General features: G+C 47.7%; 1 protein-coding gene across 1 annotated transcript in view; it reads right to left on the bottom strand.

Annotated features, from left to right (window-relative positions):
• Positions 1-23,538, bottom strand: part of Kif5c (kinesin family member 5C) — a 154,419-nt gene that overhangs the window by 35,470 nt on the left and 95,411 nt on the right. The window contains exons 12-17 of the mRNA XM_085681153.2: positions 19,577-19,749; positions 14,680-14,748; positions 12,381-12,587; positions 9,982-10,128; positions 6,632-6,820; positions 2,388-2,505 (exon numbers count right to left, since the gene is read on the bottom strand). Coding sequence (XP_085537279.1) covers positions 2,388-2,505; positions 6,632-6,820; positions 9,982-10,128; positions 12,381-12,587; positions 14,680-14,748; positions 19,577-19,749 — 903 coding nt within the window. The remainder of the gene's footprint in view (positions 1-2,387; positions 2,506-6,631; positions 6,821-9,981; positions 10,129-12,380; positions 12,588-14,679; positions 14,749-19,576; positions 19,750-23,538) is intronic.

The raw sequence follows: 23,538 nt of genomic DNA, 5'->3' as shown, positions 1-23,538 counted from the left end.
AAAAACCACGACAACATAGTGAAAACAGCAGCCAGCTTGTATCAGAGCAGCACGAGTGTCGGCCTCCCGACCAAGCACCCGAAGCCAGCTGGGGCTGACCTCTCCTGTGGCCGCCGCTGGTCAGGTCGCTTGGGACCTCACGTGGATTGGGGTCTCCCTAGGGGGAGCAGCCAGGGAAAGGAAGGGGCTAATTAGAGTAGCCCCAGAACTGCTTCCCACCTGGCCTCTGGGAGTGTCCCCCAGAGGGCACCAACATGAAGACCAGATCAAGCCTTGCAGATTCTAGAGGCCCTCTGAGTGTGAGGTGACATCTAGATTCATGTCACTGGTAAAATTCCACCAGGAGTTAATTTACCTCCCAGGAGTAGCTGATGGTTTTCGAAGGATCGGAAGCAGGAAAACATGCTAAAGATGCAAACAAGGAAAGCAGAAATATATCCTAACGCTCTCTGGATTCACGGGGAGGGGGGGCAGGTGGGCAGGGTTGTTGCCAGTGGTCTCTGTGTGCTCTTCTTGCTCAGTGGGGCAAGGGCAGTCTGAGCTGGAGAGCTTGGGGGCGGGGTGCAGGGAGCAAGTGTCATTTGGACAGTGACATCTAACTCATTATATCTCTGGTCTATTTTACTTTATTTCAGGTCTTCTCCCTGCATGTATGTCTACTCAATGGCTCCACTACAAGAAACATATGCAAGAGGGGAGAATGCTTTTCCTTTCTTTTTCTTTGTAGGTCAGCCTGCCTTTGAACTCACAGAGATCTGCCTGCCTCTGCCTGCCTAGCACTGGGATTAAAGGCGTGCGCCACCACCGCCCGGCAAGAGCGCTTTTCTTTAATGCAGAGTTAGGTGGTAGATTCTGTTCTCAGCATTCACTCTTTACTGCGACCACAAACTGTCCCAGAGCTATGGCAGGGCTCGTTCTTAATTTGCCTTTGAACCTGAAGCAGCATGTATTTATTCAGTAAACAGCTTAACATGAAAACAACAGAAACAAAATAATAACATCATCAATTCTATTACTCATCAAAGCATTTTATTTTGAATATTAACTTCTAAGACCACAGGATCCATTTTTTAATACTGCAATAAGGATTTTAACCTAACACTGCATCACCAACCATCACTACATGCATGTCTTGTCTCCAACATGAAGACCAAGATTCTTTAAATTCTACTGAACTTTTAGATATTTTGGACAGTTTCCTTTTCCCCTCGCCTCAGCATTCTTGATTATGCTTTTCTGTGATGAGGGGCTGGAGAGATGGCTCAGTAGTTAAGAGCACTTGCTGCTCCTCCAGAGGATGAAGTTGAGTTCTCTGCACCCACACCAGGGGGCGCACAAGTGCCTATAATTTGACCTACAGGGCATCCAACAACCTCTTCTGGCCTCCTCAGACACCTGTGTGCATGTACACACACACACACACACACACGCACACACAATAAATCTTTAAAAATATAGTTAAAATTTGATGATCAAATGTTATGAAGAACTGTTATTGCTATTCAAATTGCTCTGTAAAAAAAGATTAATTTTCAGGGGCTGGAGAGATGGCTCAGCAGTTAAGAGCATTGCCTGCTCTTCCAAAGGTCCTGAGTTCAATTCCCAGCAACCACATGGTGGCTCACAACCATCTGTAATGAGGCCTGGTGCCTTCTTCTGGCCTGCAGGCATACACACAGGAAAAAATATTGTATACATAATAAATAAATAAATAAATAAATATTTAAAAAATTATTTTGATTTCAGTCTTTACTATGTGTGGTTGGTCTCACTCTGCACACTGTAAAGTTCTTAATCCTGTTCTGCCCTCTGCGTTCCTGATTACCACTCCTAGTCTTTGCTTCTCTTTACTCACACCTATTAAGCATTTCCTGTATGTCAGATATCACTCGGCGAAGGGAAGAGTTTGTTCAAGAGCTGAGCTTCCCAGCTCAGCCACAGTGCAAGCACAGAACTCCGTGGAAGGGTCTGACATAAGAGAATTGGCATTTCAGAGTCACCCCGGGATACAGCGGGTGGCTAGTCCAGAGAAGGCTGGTGGGGAGACCCCGGCGGCACATCGACTTAGCCACCATCCCTACCTATGCTGCACAAGGCAGTCAGAACAGAGATGAGCAGAGCCAGAGACATCTGACAAGTGCAAGAGACAGCTCTGCTGAGTGACCAGAGGCCACCTGGGGTGGAAGAGGGGGATGCTGCTCCGGGCATCTGGGCGGACAGAGAAAAGCTGGGAAGGCAGCAGATTTGGAGAAGCTAGCATAGCTGTATTCTAGTGGTTCCCAGCAGACACAGAAATGCTGTAACTGGACAGACCTAAACATCAAGACTCGGGCAGCTAGAGCCTGACTCAGGCCCGGGGTCTGACGCCTGCAAGTGTCAGTATTTACCTTGGGCTCGGAGCTTGGCCAGCTCTTCGCTGAGTGAGTCCTGGGACTCTTCCAGCTGCCGCCTCTTCTGTTCCATGTTCTGCATGTAGTCCGTCAGAGATTTGATCTTGGCTTCATGCTTTGAGGAATAAAACAGATGAGAAGCAAAGGTGAGTAGGTAGTGTCTGCTTGCCCAGGTTTGTCTGGAGCTGTCCAATAGAGACCTCATCACAGAATGCCTTATATTTCGACCTTTGTCTGAGATTGACAGTTGAGGACCAGAGCAGCTCTCTTTCTTCCATGTCCTCTGCAGCTTGTATTTACACACACACACACACACACACACACTGCATACCCTGCCCCTTGGGCTTTTCCACTTTGTGTGGAGATCAAAGCCTACCCTGGTTTCCTTCCTCATGGCAAACACTGAATAGCGACTGGTGTGGCTTGGCAGTAGAGCACCTGCCTAGCATGAGCAATGGCCTGGATTCAGTACCCAGCACCGTAAGGTGCAGGAGAAGGATGTGTGTGGAGCTAGGAACCATCTAGAGCTGAAGCCCTCTTTCTTTGAACATGTACCTGTAGACTCAAACAGTACATCTATTTTTCTTCTGTCCCTCAGACACAATGCACCAACTCTGGTCATTAGAGACCCATCATGCACATACACACACACACACACACACACACACACACACGCATGCACGCGCGCGCGCACACACACACACACACACACACAATGTTCTGGCTGCCTCCTTCTCAGTCCTCAGCATTTTCTCACAGCTCTTGCTTTTATGTGAAATCCCCATTATTCCCCCCTATGAGGGTACAGAGAGGACTCTTCATAAACAGCAGTGGAAGGAGTCAGTGAGTGGACGGGAGCTCATTCGCTGAACAGGCATAACGGTGACTTCTGGACAGATGGACTACACAGACTGTTCCCGCTCTGGTGCTGGGGGCTTGTGTTTAGGCGGGAAGATCCTGCAGAATGATGTCAATGATATAACACCTCTGCAACTCAGTGGGAAGACACAGAAGAATGGCTTTTGGGGAAGAAGGTAGAACCAAAGAAGAAAGAGTTTTGGCAAGGAATATTGTCAGACTCCTTAAAGCACACCAGAAAACGAAGAGCCATTAAAATATTAAACCTCTAGGAATCAGTGAGGGGATCAATGGTTTTCTGTATATTATGGCAGTGTATGAAAGAGTATGAAATGGTCTCGTGGGAAGCCACACTCACTGCTGACGTAGGAAGACTTTCCTAGCTTTCATTTTTCCAAACTATCACACTCCAGTCAGTGTCCCTCTGAGGCTAGGGCCCCACCCTTGAGTGTCAGTGCTCAACCTTGCTCTGGCCGGACTGGCTCCAGTGAGCAGAGTTCCCAGCCTACTGTCACACCAAGGGCACACTCTGAGCACTGCAGACCGAGTAGTGCCTCGGCCAGGAGCTCCGCTACTGAGTTTTCCTTTCTCCCTCACCGACACAGGCACAGCAGACCTAATCTGAGGAGTCGTATCCACGTGCAGGGTGTAGCAGGGATTTGGGAGTGGGGCTGCTTTGTCCATCGGGACACAGAAAACACTGGGCTGCTGGCCATGGATGCTCTGCCTGGGGCTGACTTCAGCAGCCACAGCTCTTAGGAGAAGCACCCCCACGCTCATGCCACGGTCTCAAAGGTACCCTAAAAACTAGAGCTGAGCTGTACCTTTCTCTAACGTTTATCTCTCTCTCAGTTTTTATAAATTATAAAAATGTCTTGCTGCAATTTAAAAAAGTTCTTGTTGCTAATGACAATACAGTCATAAAATATAGAGCAAATATACAAAAATGCAGCATGAATTTCACCCACAAACCACACCCTGTCTCACAAATCAAGGCACATTTTACAAAGATATAAAATGGCATAGAGAGGGCTGGAGAGATGGCTCAGAGGTTAAGAGCACTGACTGCTCTTCCAGAGGTGCTGAGTTCAGTTCCCAGCAACCACATGGTGGCTCACAGCTATCTGTAATGAGATCTGGTGCCCTCTTCTGGCATGCAAGCATACATGGAAAGAATGTTTTATACATAATAAATAAATAAATCTTAAAAAATAAAAATAAAAATAAATAAATAAATAGGCATATCTATAACTCATTTTAACTTGATTTTATATAACTATACTTCCCAAATACCCAAGTTTTATGGATTTTATAAGTTCTACATAATATTCTTCTACATAACCTCATCATTTGTCTATCAACAGGCATGTATTTGGGTGATATATTTTATGATAATGTAAAAGTATAGTGCATTCAACAGTTTCCATATAAACTTTTAATATTTTAACCATAAAACTATAATACCATATGAAATTTAAAATTTTCATCTCTACTACCAGTGAAAAATAGAATACATAAAATTACTGGCCCAAAAGACACTTCTGGGCTAGGGAGATAGCACAGAGGACAGAAGCATGAGGACCCACATCTGGATCCCCAGAAGCCATATAAAAGCTGAGTGGTGGCATTCGCCTACAACCCCAGAACTGAGGACGGGCAAGGACAGGTGGGTCCCAGCCAGTCTAGCCAAAACACAAGCACCAGGTTCAGTACCACTAAGATATCCTGTCTCAAAAAACAGAGAAGAAATAGAGGCTACCCAAATGTTAGGAATATTTCTTAGACGAGCCTCTCCGCCGACACAAATAATTCCAATCAGACCACATCAAACCGAATAAAAGATGCCCATGTTTAATGCAGTGCTCCCAGGTGGTCCTGGGAAAGCATGGGGAGGGGAAGAGAGAAAAGGGGAGACCACGCGTTCATTATCTGGGCGGCAGTTTAAGTAGCCCGTGGAAGTGGTCTTGACCTTCTCTGAGGAGGGGTTACCATTTGGCGAGCTTTCTCAGAGGTGGAGTTTGGACTAAGGCAACTCCCAGGGGAGGGGGCTTGAAATGGAGTTTCCTGCCCAGTATTCCAACCAAAGATGATGCCAGGGCCTGGGATAAGGCCCTGACTAAATATTTCAAACACCAAAGTCAACCTTTGATCTCCACATATGTGCATACATGTGAGCATGTACACACACACACACACACACACACACACACACAAGATACTTACATTTTTCTGGTTTTGTATTTTCCAAGTGCTTTCCAAAGGATTACCATCATATTTATCAACTTTCCATCACATATCAGCACTGAAGGACCCTTTAAACACTATTTATGCAATAAAAACCCAACCGTAGACCCCTCTCAGACAACTAGGTTGGAGCTGTTTCTATCACTGTATATGTTTAAAGCCAAATCAGAATATGACGTTCTGTCTGCCTCGCGATGCTGTTAGACATCCTAGGCCACACTGGTACCTGCCCCTCAAATGACTCTGTTACACAGCAGTGACCAGCATTCTGGTACCATCTCAGACATCTCAAACCTGAACAGTAAGCGTACACATTGGTGCAGCCCAGAACTGCTCCACGGTCCCCTGAACTACCTTCCCGCAATGAAAACACCATCTCCAATGGAGAAAGAGCAGGCTTGCTACTGAGTTCGAGGAACCAAGACATACGCTTTGGCTTATGTCCAGCTCTGCCACTATGTATTTGGACAATATACTTAAACACAGTTCCATCTTTATGTTAGAAAGAAAAAAAAAACAAGAATAAAGTCTGCCTTCAGAACTTTTTAAAGACCAAGCGAGAAAACACATGTGAAATTTTCAGTGCCGTGTGTGCATGTGATAAACAACGAAACCATTCCTGTCACCACCATCTACGACGGCAGTTTCTATTCACACATCGTGTCCCCGTGGTAGGGACTCAGGTGTAGAAATGTTGCCTTTACTAAGAGGAAACTTAGAAATACATTATACATGCTCAACAACACCGTCACCCACCCACTCACCCACGGGCCCACAGAGAAATACACATGGACCCTTTGAAGACAGAAAAGCCGTGAGGGACTTCTGTAATTTACACAACAAAACCTAGCCTTAAGGAAAACCCCAGAGACCAGGCTCAGGAATAAATGCCCATCACCCTATTCAGCAGGGGGATGAGGGGGATGCGTCTGAGAGAGGAGGATGAGGCGCTCAAGGGCAAACTGGGCTACAAAGTGATGTTTTTGTCTCCAAAAGACAAAAAGGTGTGGGTGGAATAACCTGAGATAGGCTGAGTGTCTTGACTCCCCCGAGTACACAGCCCCAGCCCCACGAAGGACAGACACGGCAGGGACAGGTCTCAACAGAGGAGCGCGAACAGGGAGGGGCGGGCAGCCCACCTGGGAGATCAGCAACTGGCAAGCCGCCAGCTCCCGTTCGCTGGCGTTCATCTTCCTGTTGGAGTCCATCTGAGCGCTCTCCAGCTGCTTGCTGCGGTTCACAAGGGACTTGACCTCCGACTTCATCTTGCTGATGTACAGGCGCGCCATGGTGAACTCCTCTTCGATGACTCCATTCACGTCTGCCAACTGAGTACAGAAAGAAGCATCAGAAGTTTGTGGATCCCTTGGAACCTGACCGTGGGTCCTTGAGGCGCCCCTAACTTTATGGCAAAAAGTCTCATCATAGAAAAAACTGAAAATAACCTCTACCAAGTCAGTGTCAAGGCATTGGAGACTACGCAACAAAGTTCCCGTCAGAAACCACCATCCAACATACTCCTCAGTTAGCCGTGCGTTTCACTGGCATTGATTTGAGGATAGAAATGACGAGATGACGCCGGAAGAAAAACTACTGAAGAATTTTCTAAAGGAGAAAATTTCTCAGAAGGCTTACCTTGCATGACTACAATAGTGTCTCTGGTAAGGGTTCTTAATCTGTAGAGAAGCTCAGCCCAGAATTTCAATTATCCACACCCTTCTCGGTGGTGAGGTATCCCATTGTCTCTATTGCCATAGAAGACTTTTTCCATAGTCTTCAAACAAAACCTCTACTGCCTAGGAATGCACCATTCATCCCAGCATCTCTTCATGGTGAAGGTTTCCCTGCTTGGCTTCCTGTTGCTACCAATCTCTTTTTCTTTGCCTTTTTGCACGTGCCCTCCCAAGTAGACCTACTTATTGAGATATCTAAGAACAAAGGCTAAATTTACATTGAGAAGCAGTAATCTTGGAAGAAAGCCTAAATGAGCTATATCTGGCTTCTACGTTTCAGAGCTCCACTGGGACCCAAATATCAGAAACAAGGTATTCGGAATAGGCTGAGATGCAGGGTACACAAGCCAAGAAAGTCATGGAGAAAGTAGCGGTGTGTGTACCACATTTCGCCACCAGAGGGCAGCCTTGCACTTTAGGAAGACTGTTCAGTCCCGGGAGAATCCAGCCCAAGGACAGCAGCTTCTGCGGCATTCAAAGACTCCAGCTCTGCTTTCTAAGGCTCCAGAGTCCTCTCACCTCCTTATGTTATTACTGCTGCCATTAACCAGACATTTTTTCCATGTATACATTTGAGGGCTAAGATTTAAATGGTACTGAGCATAAGCCCTGAAAATTGGGAGCAAATATAAAACACATCATCCTGCATCCCAGCCCTGTGATCTTAACCTTATAAGAACTCATCAATACTTAACGACTGCAACGTAACACCAAGCTGACAGCCGCGACTCCCCTTCCTGGAGGCCCTTGCTAGGCCGTGTTGGGTTTGTGACTGCCTGAGATTTGCTTCCCAACAGTGCTTCTCGGTCCAGCCCTCTTGTAAAGGCAACAGCCTGGGAACACCGAGTGGAAACACTTGCAGCCTTTGTCGTTGGCCCATCAAGGAACAAGGCCGTCTAAGAACCCCACGATCTAAAAGGGAGAGTCATCAGTGAAATTAACTAGGGCAGCCAATGTCTGGAGTCTAAAAATAATCTCAAAACACCCGGAGAGTATTTAAAAATCCGTCTTCCAGCAGGAGGGGCCTCTGATGACAAAGCACAGGCACACTTTGGCTTCATTAGCAAGCTGATCAGCTCCGCATTAGACGTTTAGCATAAAACCACCTCCCCTTATTGCTGCCCACAGCGGACACCAACTTCCCACAAATCAGTCCCACCTGGTCCTGCGAGGCCTTGAACAGCCAGAGTCAGAATTACCTTGCTCAACACCAACGCGCGGCTCTAAAAATTACCCCTCAGGCACAGAATGACCAGGCTGGGCTGACAGACTGACCCGGACTCACGAGACACGGCAGCAATCAAGGTGCAAGGTCTTAGCTGTTCAGCCTAGACCTGAGGCGCCTTTCAAGGGATTCCTGTTTCACAGAGGTGATCTCTAAGTTTTGCAGGGGTTCTCAGGGTTTAACCACGCCCAACACACTGCAGGGTCGTTCAGTAAAGGTGTAAAGTGCTTACATTCAGAGGGTTCTGTTTTCAGGATCCGAGGGCAGCAAGCTAAGGAGCCCCACGCCTCAGCCCAGTGTTGTCCGAGTTGCTCCGCCATTGGAAAGCAATGCCCTTCAGAACTGTGGAACACTGGCATCCAGGGGGATGGGCAGGCTTTGGGGGTCACACCATCCTCAGAAGACAACAGTACACCTCAAAAGTGTAAAGCGGACTTCATCCAATGTTTACCCCAAGGAAGCTATTTTTGTGATTCTCTATCCTGTTTTCCTGGTTAATGACAGCCAGGTACATCGTGGCCAGTGACTGTTGTTCTTGGCAGATAATCTTCTTCTCTTTCCCTTCCCATCCCAGCTTTGAGACAACTTTAGATCGCCCTCCATTTCCCCACCTCTCTCACTTCCTTGCCTACAGGAGCACCGGTGTGCATAACTCCAGAGGATAACGCCATTCATGTCAATCTGACTCTCCTTTGGGATGGTCCATATGACCTGCAGCCGGTCAGCTACACCGACTGCGAACTTCTGGCATATCGTTCCCTCCTGGAGAAAAGCGGTCAGTGTTGCGGCCCACACTGCCTGGGATGTAGTCGAGAGAAGATGTGACGATTGGGGCTACAGCTATATCTTGATCCATGAGGCAAAAGCTTAAGGCCACGCAAATGAAACAGGCTGAGGACAGCCAGAGAGGAAACGGAAGAGAAACGCTGGGTCCTCTGGATTATTGAGCCGCTTCAGGGAAACCAAATTTGTTTCTCTAACTTTAATAAGCCACGAGTCACCTGGAGAAGCTTGTTAAAAGGTAATTTCTGCTTCAGTGTGTCTGAGGCAGGCCGCGGGTCTATATTGCTAATTAGTCCCAGGTGCCGCAGATCACGCTGAATAACAAGGCTTCTCCACTGCAGATAATAAAGCGTGGTTTACTCCTAGAGCCGCTGCCGGTTGCCTATGACTTTCATCTCGAAGCTTACATAATTCGTACTGCTTGGCTGGAGAATTCTCACGGCACTGGGCTCTTAAGCGGGAGACAACTGAGGTCTGACCTGAGACTTCCCCTAGCTGAGCCCCAATAGGCCGAGAAATAAACCAAGTCACACAAGACCTACCAAGACCGGAAGATGCTCCCCAGATCAGAAAGGTGAATTGTTCCTCTCCTCCACCCACCAACCTTCATGCACCAGCTTTTTCCCCCCTGCCTTCAGCTATTTCCCAGCATGCCACATGCACAGACCACAGCCCTGAGGCTCAGGTGCCACCAAGCCCAGATCACACCACCTTCGGCGCAGGAATGGAGGACGGAAGGCCGGCTCACCGTCTTCACGTCGTTGGTGCCGATAATCCCGCCTATCTCCCCCAGATCCTTCAGCAGCAGGTTCAGGATCTCCGTCGCCCTCTTCCTCTGGTGGTTGCTGAGCTCCTGCAATTGACTCAGCTCTCTCTGGGTGGTTGTCAGTGTCGTCTGGAAAAAGCAATTCAACCACAAGTTAGCAAGGTGGCTGAATTTCCTACCTGCAGCCTCCAGAGCTCAACAGCCCAGGCCAGACTCGGCTCCTTGATCATCCATCCCTCTGCTCTAAGTGAAGGAGAACCCAGAACGCCAACCAACTGGTGCTCGGCACTCGGTTCTCTGACAGGGGAACTTAATATGGAGATATTATCTTGTAAGACCAGGTATGTTTTTGTTGACAATATCCACGTTAGCAAAGTGAGATATTAAAGATGAATCGGGCCTAGAAGACGATGCAGCAGGTAAATGCAAGAACTGATCCCAGCAAACCGTGCTCTGACCTCCATCCGTAATTACTATAAAGTAACGCAGATTTTTAAATAAACAAAGGGTTGGACTGCTGGCTCGGTCAATGAGGTACTTGGGACCTGAGTTCGATTCCCAGAACTCAGAAGAAAGAAATCTGGGTCTGGTGGTGCATGCTCGTTACCTCAGCGCTGGGCAGGAGTCCTGTGGCCCACGGCCAGCCAGTCTGCACACTCGGTGAATTCCAAAAGAAGGAGATTGTCTCAAAAAACAAGACAGCTCCGAGGACTGCTGCCCAAGGCTGACCTCTGGCCTCTACGTGCACACAATGGTGCAGAAACAGGCCCTGTGGCTATTGTATTAAATCATGTTTTCTAATCCACCGAGCGTCGTCTCACTTCCCTTGTTCTGGTCCCCGTTCTATGCTCCCTGGGTCACTTCCAAATGCTCTCATTAATGGGTCTGGAATCAATGGCCCAGGCAAGCATTAATGAGCACAGAAAACAACTTAAAACATCTTCTAATCCTCAGGGAAGACAAATACCGTAACGTTTCAAAATTACTCAAGTTCCATAGTCCAGCTCGTTCATAAGCAGCAGAAGCCCTATTTTCTCACCAAACTCCAGCAGGCTCATCTCTCTCCTACCCTCCGCGTTTGCTGCCATGAGAAGCGATGTGTTCCTCACCCACAGCAATGGGTACCCCGCTTCTGGCATCCCGGTACCAACACAGCCAATGCGGGAGCAAGTCTGCTCCTGCAGCCTCGCAAGTTCGTTCGAAGGCATTTGTACAGCTCTCCCGCTGTAGCGAGCTAGTCACTACAGCTTATGTAAAACATATGAAAGCAGTCTGATAATAGATGTTTTGACACAAAATTAGAAGCACAGTTTGGAAAATCGTGCCTTGCTTTGAGGAGCACAAAACACAAGCTGTACGAACCCAGGAAAGCACAGCAGAAGCGGCTGTAGGTGCCTCCCCAGTCTGCGGCAGCTTAGGTCGCCATTGCCAACTGGTCATTTCACCTTATTTTTAACACCACAGACCCTGCAGTCCTTCCTCTAGGAAGCCATTAGGAAGGACTTCCTTTTTCCGTACAATAGGAGGCGGGACTTCCTATCCACTCCGCCACCAGCCGCCAACACGTTCCTCACCATGTGGTCTGTGTCCCCGTTTCCGTAAGGAGGTCTGGCACAGGCCTGGACGCCAGGCCATTAGGCAGAGGCACCAAGAGCCGCAGGCTGCAGCCACTCACCTTTACCACCCGTCTCCAGCCAGCAAAGGGCAAAGGGCACGGCACAGCTACCTCACCAAGTGCTCACTGGCCCTGCCGCCTGCCACTAGCTCACCAAGTAAAAGCCCCAGCACCTGTGTCTCTGGGAAGACCTGGAAAGACTGCCATGTGCCGGCGCGGGATGCAAGTTCACGAACCCGGCTTACCTCTGGCCTCCTGTAGCTAGGACAAGAAGCTGGGGTGGGGGGAGCAATCTCATTCAGTGGGATGTAAACAATGGGATGCATAATGCCAACAGATCCCCCACCTTTGCTCTCAATGACAACACTTCCAATGCTATTCACTGCTCATCGTCACCAAATCACACGCACAGGTCCTTCTCGGTGCTTTAGATAACCGGCCACTAAATCAGGCCATTCAAGGAGCATATTATTGCCATTTTGATAGACAAAGCAATTACTGATGGAGATGCTGAAACATCTCACCTGAGGTTCAAGGGTCAGAAAGTCAAATTTTTCCCTGAGCCTTTTCTGGATCTAGAATCTACACTCAACTATTTCCTGAACGCATTCTTGCTGGTGGTACATGTTTCCTGGGTGTAAAACAGCTGTGACGGGCAGTCCGTGGGGGAAAGGACTGGTGGAGAGGCCACAGCATTCAGTCAACTGCCTTCCTATATAAATCTCTCAACAAGGAAGTCCCGCCCCTGTAACACTATTGCTCCAACCGTTTTCTGGGCCAGCTCATCCGTCAGCTGCTCATTGGCTCTGGTCTTGTCCTCCACTTCCTGTGACTTCTGGTCATAATTGACAGCCAGCTCCTCTAGGGCCTGGAGGACTTCTTTCACTTCGTCTTTGGCTGCCTCGTTTTCAATCTGGAGGCGTGTCAACTCCTCCTGTATCTTCTCGTAGTCCCTTCTTGTGGAGGCCAGCAGCTGGGGAAATGAGAAGGAAGGGTGGGTGACTCCAGTAATTATACGGCAATGACCTGTGCTCTACCCACACAGAGCAACTTTATAACGAGATACAAGAAAACACGCAGGCTGCCAGGAACTTTCACTGTATGGTACAGAAGCTAAATGCACTTTCAAATGTTATTCCAAAAATCTTTTCTCCTTTTTCCTTTTTAGCTCGGAAATCATGCTTAAGTCAAACACTGAATTACACACACACACACACACAAAACACACCACGTTATAGAAAGCAAGCTGACCACCTTTTCCACGATAAACGAAAGAGGGAAAACCATTCCTAATGACAATACTGAGACTGGCAGAGCTCTTGAAATCAGTGCCATGAGTTCATACTGGACATAGCTGATTTCGAAATCACCAAAAAGTACTTAAAATGAAGTCACATTTCCTTAATTTTAGGAATGTCTAGGAAAATATGCCCCAAATACTGTCACGTGGTAAGATGGGTTCCTGGGCTCGCAGATGGTTTCTTTAGCTTTGTTCCCATTGTTATTTTCTGATTTCCCTAACACCAACATTTATTGCTTTGCAGGGGGAAAAATGTTTGAATTGTAACAAAGTGAATTGATCCAAGGCAGGTGCATCTCTCTTGGGGATGCAGAGAACAGTAAATCTAACAAGTGGCTTCAACCCCAGGTAAGACAGAAGCCTATTCCACCTGGTTCCCATGACTCGAAAGGCACAGATCGTCCCCCCACAAAATCACAGTCATCACATTGTAAAGACGATGGAAAACAGAGAGGAAGGAAATGGTGGCAGGGACAGTGGTTTCCGGGTGTGGGGGACTGAGCCTGGGACATCAGTCTCCACCGCCCGCCATCACTGCCTCGTGTGAGCCAATCAACTTCCGCCATCACTGCATCTTGTGAGCCAGTCAACTCCTGCCATCACTGCATCGTATGAGCCAATCAACTTTAGCAACGAAGCAAAGGGCATCTTAATGCACAAAGGAGGGAAATACTTAGGTGATCTCAGCAAGAGAATTTTGAATTATCTGTGCTTGGTAGATTAGCTGGATGTGCTTTGCTTGGGTTCCTGTATGTAAAATTTATGGCAAAACAGTGCGTTTACTATAGCATGCCGCCAGGGGGAGGCTGCAAACAGCCAGCCTCCTATATAGTGCGCCAAAGACATAGCCGCCCGGCTCTGAGGTCCCACCGGCTTTCCCTCTGATGGTTTACATCTGATTTTGGTTTGGGTTTTCTTTTCCCTGTACAATAGTGGTAGAACATGGCCTATGCCAAAGTATAAACAAGATTTTTGCAAAAGTCAGGTTATAGAACCAGCTTAGGAATCCATCAATTGAAGTCTAGACAGAGGAAATGTGAGAAGGAGATTGGATGGATGGATGGATGGATGGATGGATGGATGGATGGATGGATGGACGGATGGATGGATAGATGTATGGACAAATCGAAAGGCAGGTAAAAAGATGACATGACTAATAGATATATACACATAATGAAATTTTATTTAGCAATAAATAGAAGATTATGTCATCTGTAGGGAAAGATCTGAGACACCACATTAAGAAAACTAGCCAGACGCGGGAAGACAAATGTCGCATTTGTTCTATATGGACTTTAGCGGGTTAGCTTGGAAAAAGAAGTAGAAAAAAAAAAGCAGGAAAGGGAGGTGGGACAGGAAAGGAGAACAGGGGGCGAATGCAATCGACGTGCATTCAACTCGTGTGAACATGCCATAGACAAACCATTCTGTTCCTGTGCAGCAGCTCACGTGCACAGGTGAAGCATCCTCAGCTAGCGGAGTGCTGCTTTGCTGGGGCTGAGCGAGAGCCTCCCCTAGCCACCTGGAGAGAGGCGCCTGCCCTCCCAGAACTAAGTGGAGCACAGACTAACTACAAAGTCACACACTTGTTGTCTAGGCCCAGTTGTCGCCCTTTAGCAGGCACTGGTAAGAGAATCTACCAAGAAATCTCCACATGCTTTAAGGTCTTGAAAAAGTTATTTGCGAATTATATTTCTGGGACTAACATTAACAACAAAAACTAGTACAAAAAAATCTATAAAAAAGAATTTATTGCATTCTTTACCTCGTCCTGATCCAACATCTGCTGCTTCAGCTTCTCAGCCAGCTGGCTCTGCTGGTTAATTTCATCATCCTGCAGCGAAACAGCATGTTTAGTTTTTGGTTAGTTATGTCAGTTTGGATACCCTGGTTTCCCTTCCGGAATCAGACACCAAGAGGCCAGTCCTAAGTTTGCTCGTTAGATGAGGGGGAGGCGGGGACAGCAGGAGACAATCCCGGGAGCTCGTTGATTGGTGTATTTCTTTACCCAGCCTTTTTCCTGGGAAATGCGACAGCTACAGAGCAACCCCAAATTCTGTCCATCCAGAAATCAGATGTCTGGGACTTGGGAACTAAAAAGGACTCCAGATATATCCTTCCCCAAACACAGATGTTAGCGGAACGGACTGTCAAGCGCATCCATGACCAGGAATGCTGCCGAGTGACAGGAAGGACGGACCATTACCGTTTACTTAGCGTAGCAAAACTGGTGCATATGTGGGGTTTTCTCTTTGGTATCAATAGACAGCCCTCTTGGTTGGCTATCAATAGTCTTCTTAGCTGAAAACAAGCATACAAACCTTGCCACCAACTGGGTGTGCACACAGGAATGCCTCTTTCAAAGTAGCTACTACAGTGGGGAAAACAGCAGCTCTCTTCAGTGCCGCTAGGTGTCGCTGCTGAGAAAGCAAGAATGTTGCAGGCCTCTCCCTGCCAGGAAGCCCCCTCTAATGAAGGAGAGGCAGCCAGCCTTGACGCCTAACCACTGAGGCAGAACGTGGCCTTTACTGCTCTGTTTTCAAGATTTCAAATAAAATTTTAAGTCCAGTCTGTGAAAAATGACAAAGGGGCTTCAGGCTCACCTATCCTTCAGTTATGAGAGAAAACGTGCTGCTTGTTGACCTGTCTCAGGATGTGCGCCCGGTAAGCAGTCAAATCCAGCTCCGTGTATTACACTGTCATTGTGCCAGGTCCTGCTTCTGTTTCCCCATTAACCTTACCCCACCCGTCACTGCCGCGCTCTGGATCTGTTCCAGAGGTGAGGTAAGGGGGTGAATGACAGGACCTGTTTTCCACAGACATCCACAGCATGTGTGGTGGTGTCTACATCAGTGCTGGCCTGTGGTTTGTGGATGGTGCAGCTAGTGCCTTCCAGAGAGCACCAGCATTCTTAGGTCTGTAGCATAGGCTTGGAACGTCCTGAGCCCGTGCCTTGGTCTTTCCTACAGATGGGTCTCAGCGTCTCTGCTCAGAGAGCCCATTTGCCTGAACTTCATACGCTACTGTTCCGTCAATGGCTGTATACAATATTGATGGTGTTTCTCCCCGCTCAGATTGCCGGCAGAAGAACTAGAGAAACGACAGCACAGCAAACCTGCCAAGAACGGGCGCCCCTGCAGCTAACTCACCATTTTGTAGGACATGTTTCTCCTCACCTCCATATACTTAGCATGGCAGTTACAAGGATCAATTCTGTATTTCTGTTCCTCAGCACAAGAAGGGTAAACAGCTTAACATAACAGACCCAGAGAGCTGGCCTTCAGGATCCACTATCTCATCTCTCCTCTAAGAAAATAAGAGAAACCTGCCCCCAAGTGACAGAAATGAGAAGGGAAGGGCAAGGTACCTTGCGCTCTTGGCAAAGCCTGAAGATGCACCTTCCTCCCTGACAGGTGACAAGCTGAGATGTGATTTAAAAGGGGGCGGGCAGCCCCATCCGGGAAGGATGAAAATAGGATTCCATTAGAGAGTGAATCAGTACTAGCATCATTTCCCGACGTAGATTCGCCCTTTAGGACGGCAACTTTCTAAGGATTTAGTGCTGTCTAGTCTGACTTCACTTTCATCTCCTAAGCCTTTCTGAATAAGGTATGCTGTGCTTTTCTGCAGGTCAAGTACATCTCTTAGGACATGTTTAAGCACGCTCACACCAAGATTACAGATTTCAACGCACTTTTCAAAAATTAATTTTGTAGTGGGAATATCTTATACATGAGATAATATGGTCACCTCAGTTGTCAAAAGGTCACTGGTGACCTTTAATTCTGGAGATGTTTCTGCTACCCAGTAATTAGTACAGTACGTAATCAACTTGCAGATCCTGAATTCACTGTCTCCAATGAGAGACAGGGCCAACATCAATGTTTGAATGCTATAACCCGATGCCCATCATACGGACAGTCCTTTGACGTCACCACATGGCGTGGCTTCTCCCTCAATCTAAGAGAACACACGGAGGAGAATAATGAGGAATCTAGTAGTTATACTATTATATACTAAAGATTTTAGCGTCTCTGAAGTGGCATCCAGGAGTCCTGAGACACGGATGAGGGAGGATAGCACACGGGCAGGCAGGGCATCTCCCTCAGGCCTCTTATCATTAAGCCACAGGTCTACTACAAAGGGCACGCTTTTCCATCAGACAGCTGGACCTTGGGGTGTATCTGTCCTTAGACCCATGAGGAACAGCCCAGAGGGTTTTGGAGAAACTGTGTTTTCTTCCTCCCGCTGCATCATAAAAAGATTCACCATAAATGACCAATAAAATTTGTGTGGGGCTCAGGATCAAGAGCTAGGAAAACTCATCCCTGCTCTGCCACCAATGGGCTGTGAAAACTTAGGGAAGACACATGCAGCTACCCAGGCGAAGGCTTCACCTCCCTCCAGACACTTCCAGTCCCACCATTCAGTAATCCAAGAAGACGCTATGACCCAACCGTGCGTTCTCAAAACACCTAAAGGCCTAAGTCACCAGAAGCAGGGAGCTTTCTTTTGGAGTCTGAGGGAACGCACAAGGATGAGAGCTGAGGGGACATAATCGAGCAGCTCACACACACGACTGGCAGTGGATCACGGGCTTGACGCCCTGCAGGACATCGCCTCTGGGCTCTGTTCCCTCCCACACCTCAGCATCACAGAACCGATTCTGACCCGCCATCCAAGAATCTGTAGAAGCCAGAATCTGTGAGGTGGGGAAGGGATTACATCTGGTTTTCTTCACTGTTCAAAACATTAAAAGTTCTTTGGAAAAATCAGAAAGTTAGCATAAAAGATTGACTTACTATTGATCTCCTTTTGCATTAAGATCTTGAGTGAGTGTAACACTCAGGTAAAATAAAGGCAAAGAGTACATGAAGGGCATGAAGGACAAAGTAAGTACCCAGTTCTCGTGGGTATGGGGATTTGCGAGTTGGGTTTTTGAAGGGTAGGATTTAATCTTTGGGGATCATATTAACTCCCAGAACTACAAACAAGCGGAAGGAGCATCCTCAAGACAGCCAGTCACATTCAGCTTGCAAAGGTGACACCAGACTCTGGGCTTCACCCCAAAGACAGAGCCCTGTGAGATTAACGGTGACATCCCCAGAACAAAGCTATTACATCCAGGCCAGAGGTGTCCCCATGGCACCTGAGCCGAACCACCAGAGAAAAGATTAAACCAGACTGACAATAGCAGCAACCTTGATGAAATGAACTGAAAGAGCTTCGGGTATCCCAGGGGGTAATGTGCTGGAATCACATGACACGCTGATTTAGTCTCTGTGCCTCAGGGGTTCCTAACTGGACCTTTACTGGGGATGACCGGTACATGCTGTACGCAGAGTCTTTCTCGTTATGCCAACCTTCACAGTTACTCAGTTACGTGACTACCCGAGCCCTAAAAGTTTGTCCTAGAATTCAGTATCCCCAATTAGCATGGTCAAACTACATCACTCAACTCTGAAAAGGGCTTCACAGCAGAAAGGCCATCGTCTCTAACGTGATTAGGTCCGAAGCTCAGGGCCTTAGAGCCACCTGATTAAAGTCCCACGTGAGTCCTCGGAGTCACCTGCCTTGTCCCAGGCCGAGGTTACTGTTGATTTTTCCAAGAAGAAAAGGAAAGAGGCAAGCACACCCATGCACACTCACACGGCCCTTCTCTCCTGCAGCAATCTACACAGACAGACAGCTCGAAGGTGAGCGCTTGTCTACCCAGACCACCGGCCCCCAACTTCCTGGTTCTTCTAATCAATCTTCCATGAAGGTTTCTACTCCCAGAGCAATCAAACCAGAAACCAGGAATCAGGAAGCTAGACATCCACAGTGGTCTGCAGCCCCATCTCAGCTCCAGGGGGCTTGGTGCTGAATGCGCTTGCTACCCTCTGTCTGTGCCCCAGGGTGAAGGCGGTCAGTGAAGGTCTGGCTAATACATATAACAGGCATGCAGAAGCTGTCTCTGTCAGGAAGCACTGGCCCCACAAAGCAAGGAAAAGCCGGATCAAAGTCTATTGCCTCCATTTTCATCCTGTATCTCTCTGTGCTTTGTGTCAGTCGCCTGATTAATTCTGCATATAAGCATGTTAATAACTCAGGGGGTATTTATCTCAAAACCTGTGCTATCTAACCCATCTTGTCCCCCTTCAAGTCTGAAGGCACAAACAGAAGAGTAACTGAGGAACTTTACAGTAAGGTTTTCCAGTGTCCTGTCCCAGACCCCCTCAAAGGTCCCTGAATGACCACAGTCACTAACCTAAACCTGTAGGGCCCTTGGGTTCCAGTAAGAGCAAAACCTAGCAGACACATTACCACATGGTGAGGTCTTCAAATGAGAGACTCAACTCCTAGGAACTGACTTGTCCCCCCAGGTGCAATAAGCACCCAGGAGAGCCAAAACTGAGACAGTGGCCACGCCTTGACCAGGACCGCTTCATTATGCACACCTTTTGCGTCCCGCCCCAGCGCCTCCCCTGTTTAGCCCTAAAGAAGGAACTGGGGTCATGGAGCCCCACATGCATTCTTCTCCCTGATGTGGCAACACTGATGGAATCTTCCTCTTACTTATCTCTTTGCCATTAGGAGATAACACGACTTATCTCTTTAACTGGGACTGAGTGGCGTCTTTGGGGCCCGTGGAGACAGAGTTCTTGCCCTGAACCTCAGACCTTATCGTCAAGCTGCCGGTACAGACTGGAGAGCTCCTCGTCATACTTCTCCTTCTCGGCGGAGATGCCGACAACGACGGGCGTGATGTTGTCTAGGATGGGTGTGTTGTCGCAGGGCTCCAGGTTCTTTTGGTCCTTGGCACTGATTTGTTCGTCTTCAGGCACAGCTTCCCCTGAGAAAACACAGCAAGTGGGGCGCTGAGGACTAAAGAAATCAAGCATGCAACCCTCCAGGAAGAATTCTAAAAATAGTCACCCCAGTGACAAACACACAGCAGACACAATACAGAGGCCTCTGACGTCTGTTCTTTCTATTTGGGAAGAAAGGTAAATGGCCAATGCTGGACCAAGGATGCACGGCAGAAGTAAAACGGATCCACTGGTCACAGCGCTGGTAACAGGCCAAGCACTGCCTGGGAGCTCCTGCACGCATTTTCTTTTTGTGGAGAAATATGCTAGCACTTACCAGAATCATATTCTCTCTAGCCACTGATTCAAAGGGAACCAGACCTCTGAGGCATCCTAATTACCAATTAATTATGTTACTGTGTCATTAGTAGGAACAGCCAAAGCAAGAAACACAGGGCCACTGTTTAACTAGAATGCTGTGGGACCCCAGTCCTGCCATCCTGAGACTCTCAGGAGCCAGGGGGAGGAAGTCAGGGCAGCTTCAACTCAAGGACCGGACCTGCCCTGTGCAATCACTCTCTCCACCACCATGATCTCCCCCAGGAAGCCCGGATTAATTGGCTCTGCTGGAGAGTTCAAATAGAATAATTTCTTGTGATGTCAGGTAGTCCCAGGGAAGAAGAAGAAAAAAAAAAAAAACAAGACAGCCAATCTAGAATCCACTCTCAGCCTGCAGAGCAGGCTTTGCTGGGCCTTCAAAGGAAGCCCTGCTCAATTTGGCAATGCAAATGTGGGAAAAGGCACAGACCTCAAGCTGACCAAGGGCTGCCCCAACAGCAAAAGCATCAGGCACAGACAGAACACGAAAAGCCGATGCCATGAAACCACGCAGTCTGCCTTTCTCAACTGTCTTTCCGAAAAGCAAACCTCCGCCGACCAGGCTTCTCGACCACAGCGTTTACCAGCAACTTCCCACTCTCACTCCAGCCCCTGTGCATCAGGACAGCCCAGGCCTCACTCAGCTTCCCAGTCCATATTATCCGTTCTGCAAAAATTTCCCCGCCCTGAGCCCAAAGTGGTAACAAAGACAGAGGATCTGAGATCTTAATCTGTACTTTCATGAACAGTGTATTCATGGCTCGGGGAACCCACCTGAACATAGTGCACATTATCTCAGCATAAGCAAAACACTGTGAGGGCCTGGATTGCTGCTTGTATGCAGGCTTCCGTGGAGGTAAAGTTAGGGTCAGTGATCTCACTATGTGCCAGTACCATCTAAAACAGCACCATGAAGCAAAGTTTGGATAGTCCACGCTTCCCCGCATAAGCCTCCCTACCTTCTCCCTTCGACTGGACTATATTCTATATGTATACTTTTCTCTGAAATTATTGACCAGAAATAAAACTGGAAGATCATGGTGGCCTTTTGGCTGAACCTGGACCAAGTCAGTATCTTGTCAAGCACCAATCCCTGGCTTAAAATGTTCATCAACAACCTTAGGGTGGAGAAGGGTTTTATTCAATTAAAGAATCTATATTCTATTCAATTAAAGAATCTATATTCTCTACAGCCTGTTAAGCCCAGGGGCTATGAGAATGGCGAGAGAGATGAGTGGATGGCTGGCTGGACAGATGGATGGGTGAGTGGATGGATCAGGATGAACGCCGCCATTTCCAACCACACAGAGAACTCAGAATACGCCCCCAGACGGCCCAGGCAATGTGCAGCACATATCAGAACCATGGAAAGCCTTTTCCTCCTTTCTAATTCTGCCCCTGTTAAGGAATCTGCCCCTGACACCTGGGCATTTGTCATGCCCTACCTATGGTTATATTTTGGATGGCTTGTAAAATTTGGGAAACACAGCAATCCAGGACACTGTGAGTTTAACCTTCCTGCTTCAACATGCTGAAGTTGAGATTCTTAACTGTGTGGACCCAGAAACTGGTCAACCATAACCATATCATCCACAGACTCAGTCACTGCAGGTAGAGATAAAATCCACAAACATCTGGAAGAGATGCACTCGCTATGGCCGGACAGGCAATGACATCTGGAGGCTAGGCGAACTAAGGGTTGCCCATGGGTTCTTTGTTTTGTTTTGATTCATCCAGACAGGTAGGGACCAAGGATTAACTCCTGTGACCCACAAATGGCCCGCTCAAGCCAAAAGTCACAGATCTGAGTCTCCCTGAAACTTCCTTCTGTCATCTACAGACGACAGCATTACCGAGACGTCAGTGACGCCCCTGGTTACAGAGGTCCGCAAGATGACGATGCTGCTATGGGCCCCCTGAAAATGATCACGAGGCTCTCACATCTCCAGTGCTACAACATGGTCCTGAAGCCACACTAAACGTTTTCACAGGCCTAATTAATCACAGGCCCATAGCCTGCTTGGCCTCTCCGTTTGTTTTTTGTAAAGGAGAAGAGGAAACGACATGGCTTCCTCACCGAATTGTTCTAAAGACAGCGGATGTCACGAGCAAGACTGGCACCAGTCTCAAGTACCACCCCGTTCTCCCACCGCTCCCTGGCACGTGGGCAGCCTCAGATGCTTGGCAGTTCCAGTATTTTTTACTTTTACTCTGAATTAATTTTTCTAGTATATTCAAAATACCTGTGTGGCCAGGACTCTTTTCAAAAACACCAGTTACACAAGTCCATTTCAGGGCTATTTTTATCATTATTAAAACAGTGTTTGAAAACCACAGCGGTCTTTCTGGTTTCTCATGAGCACTCCTCTGAATCAGCCCGTCCACACCTCCTACAAAGCTGCATGTAAACAGGGAGCTCTCGCCAGTTCATATTCTAAAGGTCAGGCAGGCATTATTTTTTGCAGCAGCCATTCAGATGGAGCTGAATAAGGCAGCCACACGCAGAAGTAGAGGCAGCACCGCTCCTGCCCAGAGAGGAACCAAGGGGTTTTCAAACACCACCGCCCTTCAAAGAAGCTAGGAATGACTTCCAGAAGCGACCCTGGTAACTACGCTGTCTGGGGACTGTAAATTCCCAACACCAGGCAAGAGCCGACACCAGGGAATCTGTCTCCATGGCAATCCCTCCGTGTTAATCGAGACTATCCCCTGCACTGTAGTGTACCCCACAAGATGATTACGAAATAACTGATCAAAAACAGAGAGGAGTGCTGCGAGCCAACCCTGGAGGGATAACGCCCTGCAATCAGCTGGGGAGAACGACCACCAAGTGAAGATTAGTAGTGATTTTTATTTTCCTTCTGCTTTATTAAAAGCAGATTTCTTTTAGCCCTGCCCACGAGGCTTGTACCTGCTGTCTATAGAAGAGCTTATAACCTTGGAGAACGTCTGGTTTTCTAAGCTGAAAGGCCTCCTTTCTTTAAATAAGCATCCTGGCATTTACTATTGTCAGCTGTAATTACCTTTAAGGACTGAAAAGATTTGTGTTTACACGGGAGCATTCACTTGGAGCATACCTACAAGGCTTGCAGAGCCTTCTAATTATAAAATGAAAACCCCCAGAGAGCATAAATAACATTTCTGCAAAAATGGAAATCCATCAGTTTCGAGGCATGAGAATGGCAGACCACCACCACCACCAACAAAATCTCATTAGCTCTATTAGTTAAAAATTCTAAAATGGGCTTATTTGGTTCCCTTTTTTCTTGAGGAATACCACTAGACTGCCAGGAAATCATTAAAATTTCACACATGAAATAGCAACAAGCTAGTTACTCTTTTCCTAAGTTGAGTACCCGAAGCCTCTGGAGAACGCAGGGAGGTAATTGCATTTTCTCAGCCACTCCAGGGCAGGGATTTGCAGGTCACTCACAGCTTCCACCAGCAACCACTGT

The sequence above is a fragment of the Myodes glareolus genome, chromosome 21, assembly GCF_982192425.1.
Source record: "Myodes glareolus chromosome 21, mMyoGla1.1, whole genome shotgun sequence".
Classification (NCBI taxonomy): Eukaryota; Metazoa; Chordata; class Mammalia; order Rodentia; family Cricetidae; genus Myodes; species Myodes glareolus.
The sequence above is the reverse complement of the archived record's forward strand: the minus strand, read 5'-3'. Positions and strand labels throughout refer to the sequence as shown.